Source organism: Hyperolius riggenbachi, chromosome 11 (assembly GCF_040937935.1).
Source record: "Hyperolius riggenbachi isolate aHypRig1 chromosome 11, aHypRig1.pri, whole genome shotgun sequence".
NCBI classification, from domain to species: Eukaryota; Metazoa; Chordata; class Amphibia; order Anura; family Hyperoliidae; genus Hyperolius; species Hyperolius riggenbachi.
Window position 1 is genome coordinate 140,736,727 of NC_090656.1, and position 19,757 is coordinate 140,756,483.

The 19,757-nt window shown below is 45.4% G+C and overlaps 1 protein-coding gene across 2 annotated transcripts in view; it reads left to right on the forward strand.

Annotated features, from left to right (window-relative positions):
- EML3 (EMAP like 3) overlaps positions 1-19,757 on the forward strand; it is a 375,337-nt gene that overhangs the window by 46,609 nt on the left and 308,971 nt on the right. The window contains exon 2 of one of the 2 annotated variants that reach the window (XM_068260560.1): positions 5,035-5,154. In XM_068260560.1, the coding sequence (XP_068116661.1) occupies positions 5,035-5,154 (120 nt within the window). The remainder of the gene's footprint in view (positions 1-5,034; positions 5,155-19,757) is intronic. The other variant, XM_068260561.1, reaches the window with a different exon arrangement.

A 19,757-nucleotide genomic window follows, 5' to 3' on the forward strand; every position in this document is an offset into this window, starting at 1 on the left:
ATTTACATCTGTGCTTCCCTGTAATAACCCACTGATCACCTGTCAATCACCTGTCAATCACCCATCAATCACCCCCTGTCACTGCCACCTATCAATCACCCCCTGTCACTGCCACCCATCAATCAGCCCCTAACCTGCCCCTTGCGGGCAATCTGATCACCCACCCACACCAATAGATCGCCCGCAGATCCGACATCAGATCACCACCCAAGCGCAGTTTTTACATCTATTGTCTCCTCTAAACACCCACTAATTACCCATCAATCACCCCCTATCACCACCTGTCACTGTTACCCATCAGATCAGACCATAATCTGCCCCTTGCGGGCACCCAATCACCCGCCTACACGCTCAGATTGACCTCAGACCCCCCCTTATCAATTTGCCAGCGCATTATTTACATCTGTCCTTCCCTGTAATAAACCACTGATCACCCATTTATCACCCCCTGTCACTGCCACCCATCAATCACCCCCTGTCACTGCCACCCATCAATCAACCCCTAACCTGCCCCTTGCGGGCAATCTGATCACCCACCCACACCAATAGATCGCCCGCAGATCCGACATCAGATCACCTCCCAAGTGCAGTGTTTACATCTGTTCTCTCCTCCAAACACCCACTAATTACCCATCAATCACCCCCTGTCACTGCTACCCATCAGATTAGACCCCTATCTGCCCCTAGGGCACTCAATCACCCGCCCATACCCTCAGAACGCCCTCAGACCGCAGCCCTGATCACCTCGCCAGTGCATTGCTTGCATCTATTCCCCCCTCTAATCACACCTTGAGACACCCATCAATCACCTCCTGTCACCCCCTAGCACACCTACCCATCAGATCAGGCCCTAATTTGCCCCGTGTGGGCTCCTGGTCACTCGGCCAAACCCTCAGATCCCCCTCAGACCCCCTTCCGATCACCTCCCCAGTGCATTGATTGCATCTATTTTCCCCTCTTACCACCCCCTGAGACACCCATCAATCACCTCCTGTCACCCCCTAGCACTCTTATCCATCAGATCAGGCCCAATACAACCTGTCATCTAAAAGGCCACCCTGCTTATGACCGGTTCCACAAAATTCGCCCCCTCATAGACCACCTGTCATCAAAATTTTCAGATGCTTATACCCCTGAACAGTCATTTTGAAACATTTGGTTTCCAGACTACTCACGGTTTTGGGCCCGTAAAATGCCAGGGCGGTATAGGAACCCCACAAACTGACCCCATTTTAGAAAAAAGACACCCCAATGTATTCTGTTAGGTGTATGACGAGTTCATAGAAGATTTTATTTTTTGTCAAAAGTTAGCGGAAATTGATTTTTTTTATTTTTCACAAAGTGTCATTTTTCACTAACTTGTGACAAAAAATAAAATCTTCTATGAACTCGCCATACACCTAACGGAATACCTTGGGGTGTCTTCTTTCTAAAATGGGGTCACTTGTGGGGTTCCTATACTGCCCTGGCATTTTAGGGGCCCTAAACCTTGAGGAGTAGTCTAGAAAACAAATGCCTCAAAATGACCTGTGATTAGGACGTTGGGCCCCTTAGCGCACCTAGGCTGCAAAAAAGTGTCACACATGTGGTATCGCCGTACTCAGGAGAAGTAGTATAATGTGTTTTGGGGTGTATTTTTACACATACCCATGCTGGGTGGGAGAAATCTCTGTAAATGGACAATTGTGTGTAAAAAAATCAAACAATTGTCATTTACAGAGATATTTCTCCCACCCAGCATGGGTATGTGTAAAAATACACCCCAAAACACATTATACTACTTCTCCTGAGTACGGCGGTACCACATATGTGGCACTTTTTTACACCCTAAGTACGCTAAGGGGCCCAAAGTCCAATGAGTACCTTTAGGATTTCACAGGTCATTTTGCGACATTGTTGGTTTCAAGACTACTCCTCACGGTTTAGGGCCCCTAAAATGCCAGGGCAGTATAGGAACCCCACAAATGACCCCATTCTAGAAAGAAGACACCCAAAGGTATTCCGTTAGGAGTATGGTGAGTTCATAGAAGATTTTATTTTTTGTCACAAGTTAGCGGAAAATGACACTTTGTGAAAAAAAACAATTAAAATCAATTTCCGCTAACTTGTGAGAAAAAAATAAAAACTATGAACTCACCATACATACTAAAATTGGGTCATTAGTGGGGTTCCTATACTGCCCTGACATTTTAGGGGCCCTAAACCGTGAGGAGTAGTCTTGAAACAAAAATGACCTGTGAAATCCTAAAGGTACTCATTGGACTTTGGGGTGTATTTTTACACATACCCATGCTGGGTGGGAGAAATACCTCTGTAAATGACAATCTTTTGATTTTTTTACACACAATTGTCCATTTACAGAGTTATTTCTCCCACCCAGCATGGGTATGTGTAAAAATACACCCCAAAACAAATTGTACTACTTCTCCCGAGTACGGCGATACCACATGTGTGGCACTTTTTTGCACCCTAACTGCGCTAAGGGGCCCAAAGTCCAATGAGTACCTTTAGGATTTCACAGGTCATTTTGAGAAATTTTGTTTCAAGACTACTCCTCACGGTTTAGGGCCCCTAAAATGCCAGGACAGTATAGGAACCCCACAAATGACTCCATTTTAGAAAGAAGACACCCCAAGGTATTCTGTTAGTAGTACGGTGAGTTCATAGAAGATTTTATTTTTTGTCACAAGTTAGCGGAAATTGATTTTTATTGTTTTTTTTTCACAAAGTGTCATTTTCCGCTAACTTGTGACAAAAAATAAAATCTTCTATGAATTCACCGTACTACTAACGGAATACCTTGGGGTGTCTTCTTTCTAAAATGGGGTCATTTGTGGGGTTCCTATACTGTCCTGGCATTTTAGGGGCCCTAAACCGTTAGGAGTAGTCTTGAAACGAAATTTCTCAAAATGACCTGTGAAATCCTAAAGGTACTCATTGGACTTTGGGCCCCTTAGCGCAGTTAGGGTGCAAAAAAGTGCCACACATGTGGTATCGCCGTACTCAGGAGAAGTAGTATAATGTGTTTTGGGGTGTATTTTTACACATACCCATGCTGAGTGGGAGAAAGATCTCTGTAAATGGACAATTGTGTGTAAAAAAAATTGTTATTTACAGAGATATTTCACCCACCCAGCATCGGTATGTGTAAAAATACTCCCCAAAACACATTATACTACTTCTCCTGAGTACGGCAATACCACATGTGTGGCACTTTTTTGCAGCCTAACTGCGCTAAAGGGCCCAAAGTCCAATGAGCACCTTTAGGCTTTACAGGGGTGCTTACAAATTAGCACCCCCCAAAATGCGAGGACAGTAAACACACCCCACAAATGACCCCATTTTGGAAAGTAGACACTTCAAGGTATTCAGAGAGGGGCATGGTGAGTCCGTGGCAGATTTCATTTTTTTTTGTCGCAAGTTAGAAGAAATGGAAACTTTTTTTTTTTTTTTTGTCACAAAGTGTCATTTTCCGCTTACTTGTGACAAAAATTAATATCTTCTATGAACTCACTATGCCTCTCAGTGAATACTTTGGGATGTCTTCTTTCCAAAATGGGGTCATTTGGGGGGTATTTATACTATCCTGGAATTCTAGCCCCTCATGAAACATGTCAGGTGGTCAGAAAAGTCATAGATGCTTGAAAATAGGAAAATTCACTTTTTGCACCATAGTTTGCAAACGCTATAACTTTTACCCAAACCAATAAATATACACTGAATGGGTTTTTTTTAATCAAAAACATGTTTGTCCACATTTTTCGCGCTGCATGTATACAGAAATTTTACTTTATTTGAAAAATGTCAGCACAGAAAGTTAAAAAAAAACATTTTTTTGACAAAATTCATGTCTTTTTTGATGAATATAATAAAAAGTAAAAATCGCAGGAGCAATCAAATAGCACCAAAAGAAAGCTTTATTAGTGACAAGAAAAGGAGCCAAAATTCATTTAGGTGGTAGGTTGTATGAGCGAGCAATAAACCGTGAAAGCTACAGTGGTCTGAATGGAAAAAAAGTGGCCGGTCCTTAAGGGGGGTAAAGCCCACGGTCCTCAAGTGGTTAATGCCTGTTACCATGAAAAATTATGAGATAATCTCTTGTGCATACAAAATTCCTTAAATGAATCTTAACAGCAAAAAAAAAAAACACACACGCTTCACTCCCTTTGATATGCTATTAAAATCAACACAGACATTAAAAACAATGAATCCTGGCCAGGAGCGCTCAACATGTTGGCATATAAGGCTGCACTTAACAGACATAACGCACAGTGCAATCACCGAGATAATGCTCATGCAAAGAGCCTGGGCCTCTGTTTATGTGCTAGCCCACACTGTGCCTGTTACTGCCTTATCGCTGTCAACGTTATAATGCTGGGAAAACCCCATGAATTTTATTTTTGGCAGATAGATGGCTCAATAGATAATTTCCAACAGGTCCGATCTGATTTCAATAGTCTGATCGATTTTCTCATAGAAGTAAATGAAAATAGATCAGAAAAAATCATTGTGTATTCCCAGCATAACACCTTAACTCCTACACAACCACTGGTATGTTTATTTACGCCACCCTGCACAACGCTTCACGACCAGGGGGCACAATGATTTGCTTACTTGTTCAGCGGGGGAAAAAAAGAAAATAAAAAGAATAGTATAAGAATTGTACAGATACATATCTTCACCAGTTCTGTAAACAAAGACCTGATGCACTGGAATATACTGAGCTCGGGTGTGTAGGTATGCAGACATAGCGGAGAAGGGCGTGTAAGTTTGGATAGCAGAGTTAAAGGGAAACATACACATGTGATTGTCACTCAGTACTGAGATGACAGTTAATGTTTTATTTTCTCAACCTACACAAGACATGGAGCAGGCAACCTCTTTATGAAAATGTAAAACTGTATGAAAGGAAAACAGCAACTATAATGAAAACTTTAAAAAAAAAGTTAACTAAATGAACTGTTTTTTGCAATAATTGTGAAAAGCCTTGCTAAAAAGTAAGTTTATGTTTTTTGTTTTTTTTAATGTTGTCAGCAGAATGGGAGAGACGTCTACAGGTGCAAGAGGAAGAGGTTATGCTACTGAAATCAGTATTATGTGATGTCTTGCGAAGACTCCACAGCCTAGAGAATCATTTACCTCCTACACCTAAATGTAAGTAAGCAAATGATCCCAGCTCATATTTCACAGACATGAAGTAGTGCAAAACTATTCCTGCCCGCAACATGCATTGGCCGCAATTTACTAAGATCATGCTGGTGATAATAAGGCAAGTGAAAACTAATCACCACACATCGATCTGTATTTTTAGTGTTAATTCAATAAAGAAGCTCTACTTATGGGCAGTGGCGTAGTGGTTAGAACTCTCGCCTTGCAGCGCTGGGTCCCAGGTTCGAATCCCAGCCAGGTCAACATCTGCAAGGAGTTTGTATGTTTTTCCTGTGTCTGCGTGGCTTTCTTCCCACATCCCAAAACCATACAGATAAGGTAGCCACCCTGGCATTCTATTTCCCCAGGATTTCTGTGCAAAAAGTGGTTCAATTAATTTCCCATAATTTTCAACCAATTTTTTTTTTTTTGCAATCTTTTTTTTTTATATTGAATTCAATACAGGTTATTGTATTGAATTAAATTTAAAAAAAAATGTGTTTGCTGCGAGATTTTGATGATGCTGTGTGACACTGGTTCCATCAACGCCGATCGACTGGGGACATGTGATCTCCATGGGAGAAGCAAAATCCGCCAAGGGACATGGAAGAAGGCACTGGGGAAGCTATCAGAGGTACGCGACGAGGGATCAGCATGCCAATGGTGAGTATAAGACCCAGATGTATAGCCAGGTATAGTTAGCCAGATGTATAGCCAGGTGTAGTTAACCAGATGTGCAGCCAGGTGTAGTTAGCCAGATGTATAGCCAGGTATAGTTAGCCAGATGTATAGCCAGGTGTAGTTAGCCAGATGTGCAGCCAGGTGTAGTTAGCCAGATGTATAGCCAGGTATAGTTAGCCAGATGTGCAGCAAGGTGTAGTTAGCCAGGAATAGTTTAGCCAGATGTTTTGCCAGGTACAGTATATAGGGAGCAAGATGTTTGCCAGGTGTATAGAAGACAGATGTGCAGCCAGGTGTATAGGAGACAGATGTGCAGCCAGGTGTATAGGAGACAGATGTGCAGCCAGGTGTAGGGAGTCATATGTATAGGGAGCCAGGTTTGCGAGTGCCTCTGCCCCCCCCCCCCCCCCCCATTGTCCCCGATGCCCCCTGACTCTGGCCGGGTGTCCCTTCTGTGGGGAGGCTCCCCTTCTGTGCTGGCTGGTAGTGGCCGGTGGGGGGGGGGGGAAATCCCCATACTGTGCGTGCAAGTGGCTGGGTGGCCCTTCTGTGTGTGTGTGGGGGGGGTATCCCCTTCTATGGGGGCTAGTCATGGTCGGTCAGGGACACCCCCTTCTGTGGTGGGGGGAGGTGAGTGTCCCCATCTATGAGGGCTGTGGGTGGCCTCTCCCTCCTCTTCCCCCCATCCCTTCCGATCCCCCGTGCCCCCCCCCCCAGTCCCGTGTCTCCCCCCTGTCAGAAGCCCTGATCTACTACTCACCTGAGGGCTTGCTCCTGCGGCGGAAGCGGCGCACTTCCTCCTCCATCGCGAAGTCTCGTGTTCTCTGTAATTACTGTACGCGGCTTGGTGACGTCACCAAGCCGCGTACTGTAATTACAGAGACCGGGACTTCAGCGATGGAGATGGAGGGTGTCCATCTCGGCCAGCGCAGGAGAAAGCCCTCAGGTGAGTAAAGCAGGGCTTCTGACTGACAGGGGGGAGACACGGGATCGGGGGGGGGGGAGACACAGGATCGGGGGTGAGGTGGGCACGGGGGACAGAGAGGGAGGAGGGAGAGGCCACCCACAGCTCTCATAGAAGGGGACACCCACCTCCCCCCCCCCGCACAGAAGGGGGTGTCCCCGACCGGCCAAGACCAGCCCCATAGGGGGGATACCCGCCCCCCCCACACACACTACAGGGTAACCCGCACGCACAGTACGGGGATGCCCCCCCCTCCCCACAGAGAGGATCCCCGCCGGTACCGGCCACTACCAGCCAGCACAGAAGGGGACACCCCCCCCCCCCGCCGCACAGAGGGGATCCCCGCACCAGCCACCCGCAGCACAGCAGGGGACAACCCCCCCCCACAGAGGGGATCCCCGCACCAGCCACCCGCAGCACAGCAGGGGACACCCCCCCCCCCCCACAGAGGGGATCCCCGCACCAGCCACCCGCAGCACAGAAGGGGAATCCCGCACGCTGCTGAGCACATTCTCTGCTCCGATGGCTGCACAGGGATTCCCCAGGGTGGCTGGATGCTAGTTCTGCACGCTGTGGGTAGCACAGATCGCTACCCACAGCGTGCTGACAGGCATCCAGCCATCCTGGGGAATCCCTCTGATGAGGGAAAAGTGCAGCCGGCGGGGCAGAGAAACAAGAAATCTCCCTGGCAGTATTGACGAGCTCAGCTCGTCAATACCGCTTTCAGCAAGTTTTTCCTGGACGAGCTGAGCTCGTCAATACCACCAGGGTGGTTAATTGGCTTCCCCCTAAATTGGCCCTAGACTATGATCCATGCACTACACAATACATACATAGACTTATGACTATGGTAGGGACTAGATTGTGAGCCCCCCTGAGGGACAATTAGTAACAAGACAATATACTCTGTACAATGCTGCGTAATATGTCGGAGCTATATAAATGCATAAATAAATTAACATGTAGTATGGTTATTCTTAAGGCTTGTACACATTGCCAACTGATGTCCGATCAGGGATTAGGAGTTGATCCCCTTGGACAACATCGCCGGCCCGGGCTGCACGCAAGCGTATCAGCTGTGTAGCTCACGACGCGCTGTGTTGCTATGGGGGGGGGGGGGGACACGGAGGGGCGGTTGAGCGGCACAAATGGGATTGGCGTTGCTGGGGTTGAGTAGAACTGTCTGGCAGATCGATTGTGAGTTGGTCGTCGGGTGCCGTATTCAGGCCTGATTGTCGACTGAGGCAGTCATTATCAGCTGCCTCAGCTGACTTAGGTCAACCATGTGTACTGCCCTCCTGCTGCCTCTTCTGTCAGCATGATTACACATAGCCACCAGGCTGTGTTTGGCAGCCAGGAAAGGAGAGAGAGAGAGATCATGTGTCTGTTTGTGCTTTTGTGGCTGTGTGTATGTGTATACATAAGCTTGATGTCTCTCTCTTCCTCCCTTTCTGTGTGCCTGCTGTGTATTTCTCTCTGTACAGAGTCCCTTTCTACATAACCTACTTAAAAAATCAGACAACTCAGAATCCTTTACTTTACATTGCAGTCTCTAGTAACACTCCACTTAACGACAGGTCAGACCAGGTGATAATTCCTCACACACTTTACAGTTGTGATCACTTGCATTCCTCCTTTTCTTCTAGGAGATAATTTTTTATCTTCAATTTAAAATAACTTTTTAGCACTTTGCAATGGAAAAAGTACCAAAAAGTAGGTCAAAATTTACTGTAAACATTATTTTGAGTATTTGTTTGCTTGCTGGTGGCTTAAAAGGCATTTTATTTTAAGTTGTAAAAATATCACCTTGGAGAAAACTCAGGTGAAAAAATGAATTGCATATGGCCCCATGAGTTTAAGTTTAGAATTCTGTCGTTATCATAAGGATTGAAACCTTAACTTAAGGACAGAATCCTTATTTTAAGGACTGCCTGAGGTAAATTGCTTAGCAAATACTAAATGATTTATTACCATAGTGATAACAGTAAAAACAGCTCAGAATTATTATTAAAGACAGGAGACAAGCTTAATGAATTGTGGTCAATAGATCTTTCAAATCTTAATTTGATTGACAAAGAAAACATACTAACAATTGGGAACAATAATGATGTAATTAGGTTTTGCACTGAAATGTAATCTTATCACTTTAGATCCTACGCAACAGAAATTCTTATCTTATTAAGTCATGGCTGATTAGAAGGCAGTTATTTATAAGGGCTTGTCACTGTAAGTACACTCATAAAGCATTGCCATAGTAAACATTTCTGTAAAGCAATGCTCTTCACTCTACTGTCTTGAAATAACATTTTGAATACTCTCGATTTTTTACAGTACATGAGCACAAATGGTGAAAGTTCATGCATTCCAACACAGGCAGTACTTGGAAATAACATTCTACTGCATTTAGCAGATTTTAGACTGAAAATGACACTGCTTATGATGAATCTGGACACAACTGAAAGACATTTAAAGTATTCCAGAAGCGGGGGATGTGAAGCCCATGGTGGGCTCGATTACCTGCTGCAAAGCATCCTCCAACTGCTCATTGTCTTTTGGATCCCTCCCATTCCAAGTTTCTTTAATATTGGACTGGCTCTTTCAGTTGGATAGTACAAATAAAGCTCGGAACTTGCCCATGCGCAGTTCAAAAATGCTCCCTTCTGGTGAACATCTGGGAAGCGGGCTAAGACAAGGAGCAGCATGACTATGGTTATGGGTAATTGTTCTTGCACCCCACTTTTTAATGTATGCGGTGGAGGTGATGTGATCGGTGCTAGAGAGAGGCATGGTAACTACCACTTGCTTCACACAGCATCGCGGATCGGTGCAGGAAGTGAGGGAGAAGGGATGGTGGATGTGGTGCAATTGGCGCTGGAGTGAGGCAGGTAAGTAAGTGACACAGCGTCAGGGATCACTGTGTGTGTGTGTGTGGGGGGGGGGAGGGGCACCTATAGCTGGCTAACCTATACTGGTGCACCTATAGCTGGCTGACCTATTAAAAGGGGGAAATGCTGCACTTAAAAACCTTGTGGGCAGCATGCCCGACACTGGGTCAGGCATACCGCTTTCAGCTCATTTTTCTTGTTCGACACATTGTCGGGTATACTCCCCAATAGGTTAAATCCCTAGTCAGCCTTCCATTTGATTGAAAGCATTTGATACAATAGAATCCCTTTATAGTAAACTCCAAGGGACTAGGAAAAGTAGTTTACTACTAGCTGATGGCCTGGCCTTGCCCAGGTATGTATTTGGCTGGTGTTGGCTGCGCCCACTTTTTGTAACCCTAACACACAATTACTCAATGACCTAGTTTGTTAGCTTTGCGGTCTTTGGCATCAATAATTTGCACTGAAATGAAACAAATTTGATTGGCTGTTTGTGGCTCCACCCCCTTTTCTGAATTTCAACCCCAGTCACCCAATGACCACCTGTACTAGTTTTGAGGCTTGTGCTATTAACAGTGCAAGAATGGCAGCATATTTCCCTTGAAAATCAATAGGTGAATTTTGATTGGCTTTTGTAGACTACACCCACTTTTCTGAATATTAATCCCAGTCACCCAGTGACCAACTATGCAAAACCCTACTACCTTTGAGAACCCTGCCATTAACAGTGTAAGAATGGCTGCAGTCTACATTTTCCCAGTGAAATTTGTATTTGCCTCCACCCACTTTTTGGTTATGGGGATAAAAAGTATCCTACATGTTATTCCAGGTAATGTACTATGTGTGTGCCAAATTTCATTCAAATCCATTCAGCCATTGTTGCGTGATTGAGTAACAAACATCCAAACTTTCGCATTTATAATATTAGTGAGATATCAGAAGTTTACTATATCAGAACTGGTCATACATTATATATTTATGCTGGGTACACACGATGCGATTTCCCGTTCGATCTGCGGGATCGATTAATTATTTCCGACATGTTCGATTAGGGCTGCCAGGTCGGCTGATGGAGAAAACCGGACAGGGGGTGGAGTTAGGGGCGGAGTCAGAAGCGCACTTTTATGTAGAGTGGGGCTAAGCAATGGGCTTTTTAAAAAATGTTTTTTACAGTATTTATATCGCACTGACATCTTCTGCAGCACATTACAGAGTACATAGCCATGTCACTAACTGTCCTCACCAGTACATGCACATAAGAGACCACTTTTCACCAGTAAATGCACATAATAAGAGACCGCTTTTCACCAGTAAATGCACAAGCATTACACGTAGCAACGTCGGGAAGCACGGGCTCGGGGGCGGTACTTAAGCTGGCGTAACTTACGCCGCGTAAGCTGGCTGGCTGTGCCTTTGACTGACAGCCAGGCAGCGAATTAGCGGTCGCGCAGCGCTGGCGGACGGGTGGCGGGCCTGTTACCCAAAACGGGCTACACTGACTTCATAATCAAACTGTATTTCAATTGCTGTAATCGTGTTGAGAGACAGCAGTAACATAAGGTTTGACAAGCATGATGTGTGACAGCGTGCTGCTTCTATACAACACCCCCCGAGCTTTGTGTCCCCATCTCTCACTATCTTCCTACCTGGGTTAGTGCTGGCCCCTGTAGCAGATCCGAAGTTGAACGCCATACTGCTGGTGACGAGTCCTGCACAGTTTTGCTGAATTACAAACTGCAGGAAAACCCCGCTCCCACCATCAGGAGACAGCCTCACTACAGACACTGCGCATGCGCACACAAGTTAGCGCGGCATGTCGTACATCACCATGTCGCAACTTCGGAGCCGTACAGGCCGCCATGTTGGAGGCGGATCTCAGTATTGTGATGTGATGACAAACAGGGGCGGTGCCATATCCACAGTAGTGCTTCCCGAATCCCTATTGCTAATCGGGCAGAATGATCTCTGTGACGGTCACGGTGTGACCTGACCTCCGAAACGGCTGATGAACGGATGTTTCGGAGTTACTGGCGGCAAGTGGCAAAAGGCATAAAACCGGACATCTTAATTGTCCGGTTTAACATGCCTTTTTGGACAGGACACAGCGGCCAAAAACCGGACTGTCCGGTCTAAAACCGGACACCTGGCAACCCTATGTTCGATCAGGTTTCGATCCATACAGCCGTCGATTTAGCATGTTAAGTGTGCAAAATCGACGGCTGTATCGATGGAAGGCATCCTCCTTACATAGCAGCGAGCATTGCAATGTAAGGCATGCAGAGTGGCCACTCCTTCACATTAAGGTGCGCTGCTTTAGCATTGTTGCTTAATAAATCAAGCCCATCATATGCTCACTTCAATCTGAATAATCGCAAATACCTTCTGTTTTAAGTAGGCAACATGTCGTTTTCCTAACATTTTAGTAATAGGGTTTTTTGGTCCTTTGTAGCCCCTTACACACTCCTAGGAGTTCTGGTTCACCATGAGCTTGCTGGGCAATCTGTAACTCTGGGTGTTTCAAGTCCTACCCCATAGAGCCACATTAACTACCAAGCTGATTGAAATCTACGCCCTGTTTTGGTGGTTACCTGGCTAGCAGGACGTAGATTTCAATCAGCCGCCGCTGCGTGCATCTGCCGTTTCCGTTGCTCCCACCGATCTCGCCGCTGAATTCCGACATCTCTCGACGCAGCTCACTTGCTCTTCCTGTCTCTGACGGAAGAGCCCTGTGTGCGGGTCAGAAGCTGATTTCATTGGCTCCTGGTGCTGTCTTTCAATGTAAGCAACTCCCATTGGCTTACACTCAAAAGACAGGGTCAGGGGCCAATGAAAGCGGCTCCTGACCGGCTCACAGGAACTCTGCCATCATAGAGACGGCAGAGTGGGTGACCCAGGACACTGATGTGACGGCGATTGCGGTGGGTATGTGCGGCAATTCGTCGTTATCTGTCGGGATTCTGCCGTTTCTGTACCAACGGTCTCTGGTCTCTGGTGACTGTGTACTCTGTAAAGTGCTGCAGGAGATGTCAGTGCTATATAAACACAAAATAAAAATATGGTATGACTTTAGACTATGACTATGGTACGTTTAGATTGTGAGTAGAACAATGCCTAATTGCTCGGCAGATAGATGGTAAGATAGATACATTTCCACCATGTTGAACTTTATCTATCTGGCAGGTAAATCTAACAGAAAATTGTATGACAGTCTTCTGACTGTCCTCAGAGGAGCTCCCAATCTAATCTTACCATAATCATAGTCTAATGCTGGGAATCAGCATTATGCTGGGAATACACGGTCAGATAGTTTCTTATCAATCGAGCCGCTGATGGCTCGATTGATAATTTCCGACAGGTCCGATCAGCGAGGCGCTCGATTCCCCGCTCGATACCCGCGGGCGGACAATGGGCAGAAAACGAGCGGAAGATAAGGAGCGCCCACGGGACCAGCAGGGATCGATCCAGGCGCCGGTGGGGACGAGCAGGGATCCGGCGCAACTATCTAACCGTGTATTCCCAACATTAGACTATGACTATGGTAAGATTAGATTGCGAGCTCTTCTGAGGTCAGTCAGTGACATGACTATGTACTCTGTAAAGTGCTGCAGAAGATGTCAGTGCTTTATAAATACATAATAATAATAATAATAATAATAATAATATGGTAGGACATTAGACTATGACTATGGTAAAATTATGACTATGTACTCTGTAAAGTGCTATAGAAGATGCTAGTACTGTATAAATACATAATAATAATATGGTAGAACATTAGACTACGACTATGGTATGGATTAGATTGTGAGCTCTTCTGAGGACAGTCAGTGACATGACTATGTACTCTGTAAAGTGCTGCAGAAGATGCTAGTAATATATAAATACATAATAATAATATGGTAGGACATTAGACTACGACTATGATAGGGATTAGATTGTGAGCTCCACTGAAGATAGTTAGAACCATGATAACAGCACTATGAAATAAATGTATTATAATCTTCGAGAACCTGAGCTGAAGTTTGGGTTCAGAAAGAGATACTTAGCCAAAGAGAGGGAAGCCTCAGGATCCTATTAAGCTTTTGAGGCTTCCCTCAGCATCGTCTGCTCTCCCACTTCCAAGTGCAGACTCCCACTATATTGTGGCTGTGCTATTCTTCTGCGACAAGCACGGCTATGCATGTGCTGCTACAGCTTACTGCGTATGTGCGGCGGCTGCGCTGATGCCAAAAGGGAGCGCAGTCGTGCTTGGCAAGGGGGGACTTCAGAACGCAGAGGGAAGCCTTAATAGATTCCTGAGGCTTCCCTCTCTTTAGCTAAGTATTGCTAAGTTATTTAATGAGGTAAAGGAAAGTGAGAAAGAGAAGTGAAAGACACAGCTGACTGTGAGAGAAGACAGGTAGACAGAGGGACAGTAGGAGATGGCAGAGAAAGATGCAGGAAAGTGGGAGAGTGTCATAAAAGAGGTGAGGTACAGGAAAAAAGAGATTGGGGAAGAAAATAGGTAGATAGGAGGGAGATCATCAAGCAAACACCCTAAGTGAGTAGTGCTTCACATGTGTTTCACTATGTGCATAAAGCCATATATGTCCCCTTTAGAATATCAGCTCACCAGATGTCAGCCACCTCACATCCAGGTGGGTCTAGCATTTGGTTTCAATAAGTCAACCTGAAGCATTCCAGTTGCAGAAAATTGAAGCGTTTAATCCAGTATCCTCATAAAAAATATACAATAAAAACAATCATAGCATAGAACAATTTGAACAATCAGTACTGCGCTATATAGCGCACTCCCGTGATTAATAGTATTGTAAGCCAATTAGGCTGATAGCCCAGTGGTAACACCCTCACTGTGGTTGCGGCATCCTGTATCCACCACGATGTACCCGCTCGTCTCTCTCATGTTCAAACCGGCCGGCAAGCAAGTCCCGTGTCCAGTGACGTCAGACGCACCTGGCTCCGCCCCATTTTGTCATCAGCCCTTGATGAGTCCGCATGGATGGAACGTGTAGGGCAGAGCCAGATGCGTCTGACGTCACTGGACACTGAACTTGCTTGCCAGACGGTGCTCAGTGTTGAGAGCTGTTCATTGGCTGGAGAACAACCAGTTTCTTGGCAGCTGCAAACTTTTTTGAATTGATCGTGGGTCTCTGGACTGACTCCTCCAAACGGTATTTCTCTGGAATAGCTGCAACAAATATGAAAATAGTGTGATTGAACTACCGGTAGTGCTTACAGGCTAACTTCACTTTCTTTTTTTTAACCCCCTCCCTCAAGTAACCTCTAATGTTGGGAATACATACAGTTCGTTTTTTAGGTGATTAGATGGTTCGATAGATAATTTCCGACATGTCCGATCTCCTTTTCGACTCTTTCGGCGCTCGTTCTGATAGAAGTGAATGGAAAAAGATAAGAAAAACGAGCGGAAGATAAGAGAATTGACTGCAGAATCGAGTGGCAAAAACGATCGAGAGGAGAAACGCATGACAGAAACGAACCATGTATTCCCAGCATTACACAAAGAAAGTTCTCATTCCCTGCAACGCTTCTTCACATTATACTTGCACAGACCTATGAAGTCCAAGCATTGATAAGTAAGAAGATTAGTATGTCAGTCTGCCTGCTATTATCTCTCCTGGGAGGGACACGTGGTACTTGAGCCACTCACCTGGCTTCTCTGATGATTAGAGGAGATGTGTGGCAGTCACCTACCCTGCCCCCCAGTATATTGATCATAGACAGTGGCAGTAGGAGTAGGCAAAGCCACTGATGTGGCGGGACAGGCACGGTGAGGCCATATCTTTGAAACACAATGCAGTAGTGGAGGGGGCATGCTTGGGAAAGCACAACTGAATTTGTAGTGACTCTGAGGAATGTGGTTGTGTGTCTGTACATTGCAATCATGTGATTTTGAACTTGAGGATTTGCACAGGTGAGTATGGGAGGGGTTTGATGAGTGCATGTACACACAGTCTTGCAGGCTCAGAGCATGCAATGCCTGATAATATGATTGTTGTGTGTGTGCACCAGGACACACAGAAGAGAGGAGGGGATATTGGAGGGTCTCTGAAGATACCTCTGAGTCTGGCAGGAAGTGACTGTAAGAATGTATAGATACAACCTTACCATTGAATCCAAGAGATCTAGGCAACAAAGATACTATGAGATATTTTTCAACCACTTAGCAGTTGTGATCTACTGTACAGCTGTACAATAATGGTGTCATCCTACAGATCTCAGTAAAATCACAAAAATGCTTCAAACACAGCATAATAGAACACGTTGCATTTAAAAACTTCAACTCAAGTGCACGTCTCCATGAGGTTTTACTCAAAGTTCAAACAGTGCTTTTGAGAATACTTAGGAATTCAGAAGTGCTGGCTCGTAAACAAACTCGTTCTTTGAGTACACCATCCCTTATCACCAGATCTGTACAGACAAATATCCTCCATGTCTGAAACAACGACAAATATTCGCTTTGGTCAACAGTCTGCCCCACAGTCTACAACATTCATGCATGCTTAGTTGCATTTAATGCCCCGTGAAAAAGAAGCTGAAACACAGGCCAACCTTCCACCCCCACCCCCCCCCAAAAAAAAAACCTGGTGGCCATTAACTGCGTGCCCATGTTATACTGAGTGAGGCATATGGGGGGGGGGGGGGGGGGGGGAGGGGTAGAAGGGTTACTAATATAGATATACAGTGAAATTCCTGAAGGGCTTAAGTCTTTATGGGGCTTAAATGTGCATACTGGTGCACAGTTACTCTCTGAATTTCTTGGCGGTGCTTTGGGACTGCTGTATTGCTTTTGTGGCTCAGCTGCCCTGGATTGTATTTTGTACTTCTAGAATCTAGCTCCTGTACAGCTGCACCCTGACATTTAACCAGTACACATTTAGGGCTCGTTCACACCTAGGGCGTTTTGCGGTATTTGTAAGCGCCGGTGATTTTCAAAATCGCCCAAAAACGCTTGTGCAATGATTCCCTATGAGAGTGTTCACATCTGAGGTTCGTTTCTGATCCACTCAGCAAAGCGCTGCCTATACCATTTTCTGAGCGTTTTTGTTCAATGGAAGGTATAGGGAAATCGCAAAGTGTTTGACTTATGTCAGGAAGTGAAAAAAACAAATCGTTCTGCAAAATCGCTTTATACAAAATCACAGGGCGCAGCTAAGCGCCAGGAGGAGAAAAAAAAAGATTTTAGATGTGAACAAAGCCTTAAACCTTGTTTTCACCTTACATAATAGAGCAATTTTAATTTTTTATCTATACCCTATTTACAGTGTGGGTGCGAAAGTTTGGGCAACCTTGTAGATCGTCATGATTTTCCTGTATAAATCGTTGTTTTTGTCAATAAAAAAATGTCAGTTAAATATATCACATAGGAGACACACAGTGGTATTTGTGAAGTGAAATGAAGTTTATTGGATTTACAGAACGTGTGCAATAATTGTTTAAACAAAACTAGGCAGGTGCATACATTTGGGCACCACAAAAAAGAAATGAAATCAATATTTAGTAGATCCTCCTTTTGCAGAAATTACGGCCTTTAAATGCTTCCTGTAGGTTCCAATGAGAGTCTGGATTCTGGTTGAAGGTATTTTGGACCATTCCTCTTTACAAACAGCTCAGGTTTGATGGCTTCTGAGCATGGACAGCTCTCTTTAACTCACACCACAGATTTTCAATTATATTCAGGTCTGGGGACTAAGATGGCCATTCCAGAATGTTGTACTTGTTCCTCTGCATGAATGCCTTAGTGGATTTTGAACAGCGTTTAGGGTCATTGTCTTGTTGAAAAATCCAGCCCCAGTGCAGCTACAGCTTTGTCACTGATTCCTGGACATTGGTCTCCAGAATCTGGTGATACTAAGTGGAATCCATGCGTCCCTCAACTTTGACAAGATTCCCAGTCCCTGCATTGGCTACACAGCTCCACAGCATATTTTACTGTAGGTAGTAGGGGGTGTTCTTAGAATGCCGTGTTCTTTTTCCTTCATGCATAACACCCATTGTTATGCCCAAATAACTCAATTTTAGTTTCATCAGTCTACAGCACCTCATTCCAAAATGAAGCTGGTTTGTCCAAATGTGCTTTAGCATACCTCAAGCGGCTCTGTTTGTGCTGTGGGTGGAGAAAAGGCTTCCTCTGCATAACTCTCACATACAGCATCTCCTTGTGTAAAGTGCTCCAAATGGTTGAACGATGCACATTGACTTCATCTGCAGCAAGCTGATGTTGTAGGTCTTTGGTGCTGGTCTCAGGGTTGACTCTGACTGTTCTTACCATTCGTCACTTCTGTTTATCCAAGATTTTTCTTGATCTGCCACTTTGAGCCTTAACTTGAAATGAGCCTGTGGTCTTTCATTTCCTCAATATGTCTTTGAGCAGCGTTTAGAGTCGTTGTCTTGTTGAAAGATCTATCCCCGGCGCAGCTTCAGCTTTGCCACTGATTCCTAATTATTGGTCTCCAGAATCTGCTGATACTGAATGTAATCCATGCATCCCTCAATTTTGACAAAATTCCCAGTCCCTGCACTGGCCAAACAGTCAGACAGCATGATGGAACCACCACCAAATTTTACAGTAGGTAGCAGGTGTTTTATTTAGAATGCTGTTTTCTTTTTCCTCCATGCATAACGCCCCAATAACTCAATTTTAGTTTCATCAGTCCACAGCACCTTATTCCAAAATGAAGCTGGCTTGTTAAAATGTGCTTTAGCATACCTCAAGCGGCTCTATTTGTGCTGTGGGTGGAGAAAAGGCTTCCTCTGCATCACTCTCACATACAGCATCTCCTTGTGTAAAGTGCGCCAATGGTTGAACGATGCACAGTGACTCCATCTGCAGCAAGATGATATTGTAGGCCTTTTGGTGCTGGTCTGTAAGTTGACTCTGACTGTTCTCACCATTCGTTGCTTCTGTTTATCCAAGATTTTTCTTGGTCTGCCACTTCGAGCCTTAACTTGAACTGAGCCTGTGGTCTTCCATTTCCTCAATATGTCTTTAACTGGGGAAACAGACAGCTGAAATCTAAGACAGCTTCAGTGTTCTCCCCAGAAATTTCTTCCAGCCGGGTGGCATGAAATTGTAGCCGGGTGGCATGAAAAAGTAGCCGGGTGGGGGGGCGCATGCGCGGCGCGCTAGCGGAAGGAAGCAACTCGATGTAGCTCCGCTCAGCCTAAGCTCATCTAACCGCTTTTTGGGGTGATATAAGCATCAAACTGAACCCAATCTCTTAGCCACCCCTACCTAACAACCGGGTGTATGTCACAGAGGAGAAAAACGGGCGCAACATCACGGCAGAGAGTGGTAACCGACTATCTTCTTAGGCCGAGAGCCTCCACGATGTCCACCCAAGATGGCCGCGCCTCTCCTACGCACTCCCAAGATTCACTATCTGAAGCTGGAGCCGACTGGCCAAGTGATAAATCGGAACATCTCCGTAGCCTCACTAAACAGGACCTGGAAGACAGCCTGGAGCGAATGTATACCAAGCTTGCAGGGAAGTTTCAAGCCGAACTCAGGAGAGTGGAAACCACCCTAACTCAAGAGCTAGCTTCCCTCGGTTCTCGAACCGACATGCTGGAAACGAAGCACGATGGCCTACTCCAGTCGCATAAAAAACTCCAGGCGGACCACACTAGCCTCCGGGAAACTGTTCGGGAATTGCAGAATCAATCTGAAGACTTGGACAACAGGAACAGACGTAACAATCTCCGCGTACGCGGTCTGCCCGAGTCGTACCAAGACCTAATCCCGCACATCACCGCCATATTTAAACTCCTGCTGCCTAATACAGAAGCAGAAGCATTCATCTGCGACAGAATCCATCGTGCCTTACGAGCACAACCACCTCCCGAACAGCCACCCAGAGACGTGGTTCTCTGCCTAAAGGACTATCTTATCAAAGAGCAGCTCTTGCAGGCCGCAAGAACCACCACCGACCTGAAATACGAAGAACACTCCATACAGATTTACCAGGATCTATCGCCTATTACGCTGGAGAAGAGAAAGAGGATGAAACATATTACAGCTGCACTCTCAAAAGCACAGATTCGATATCGCTGGGGTTTCCCCT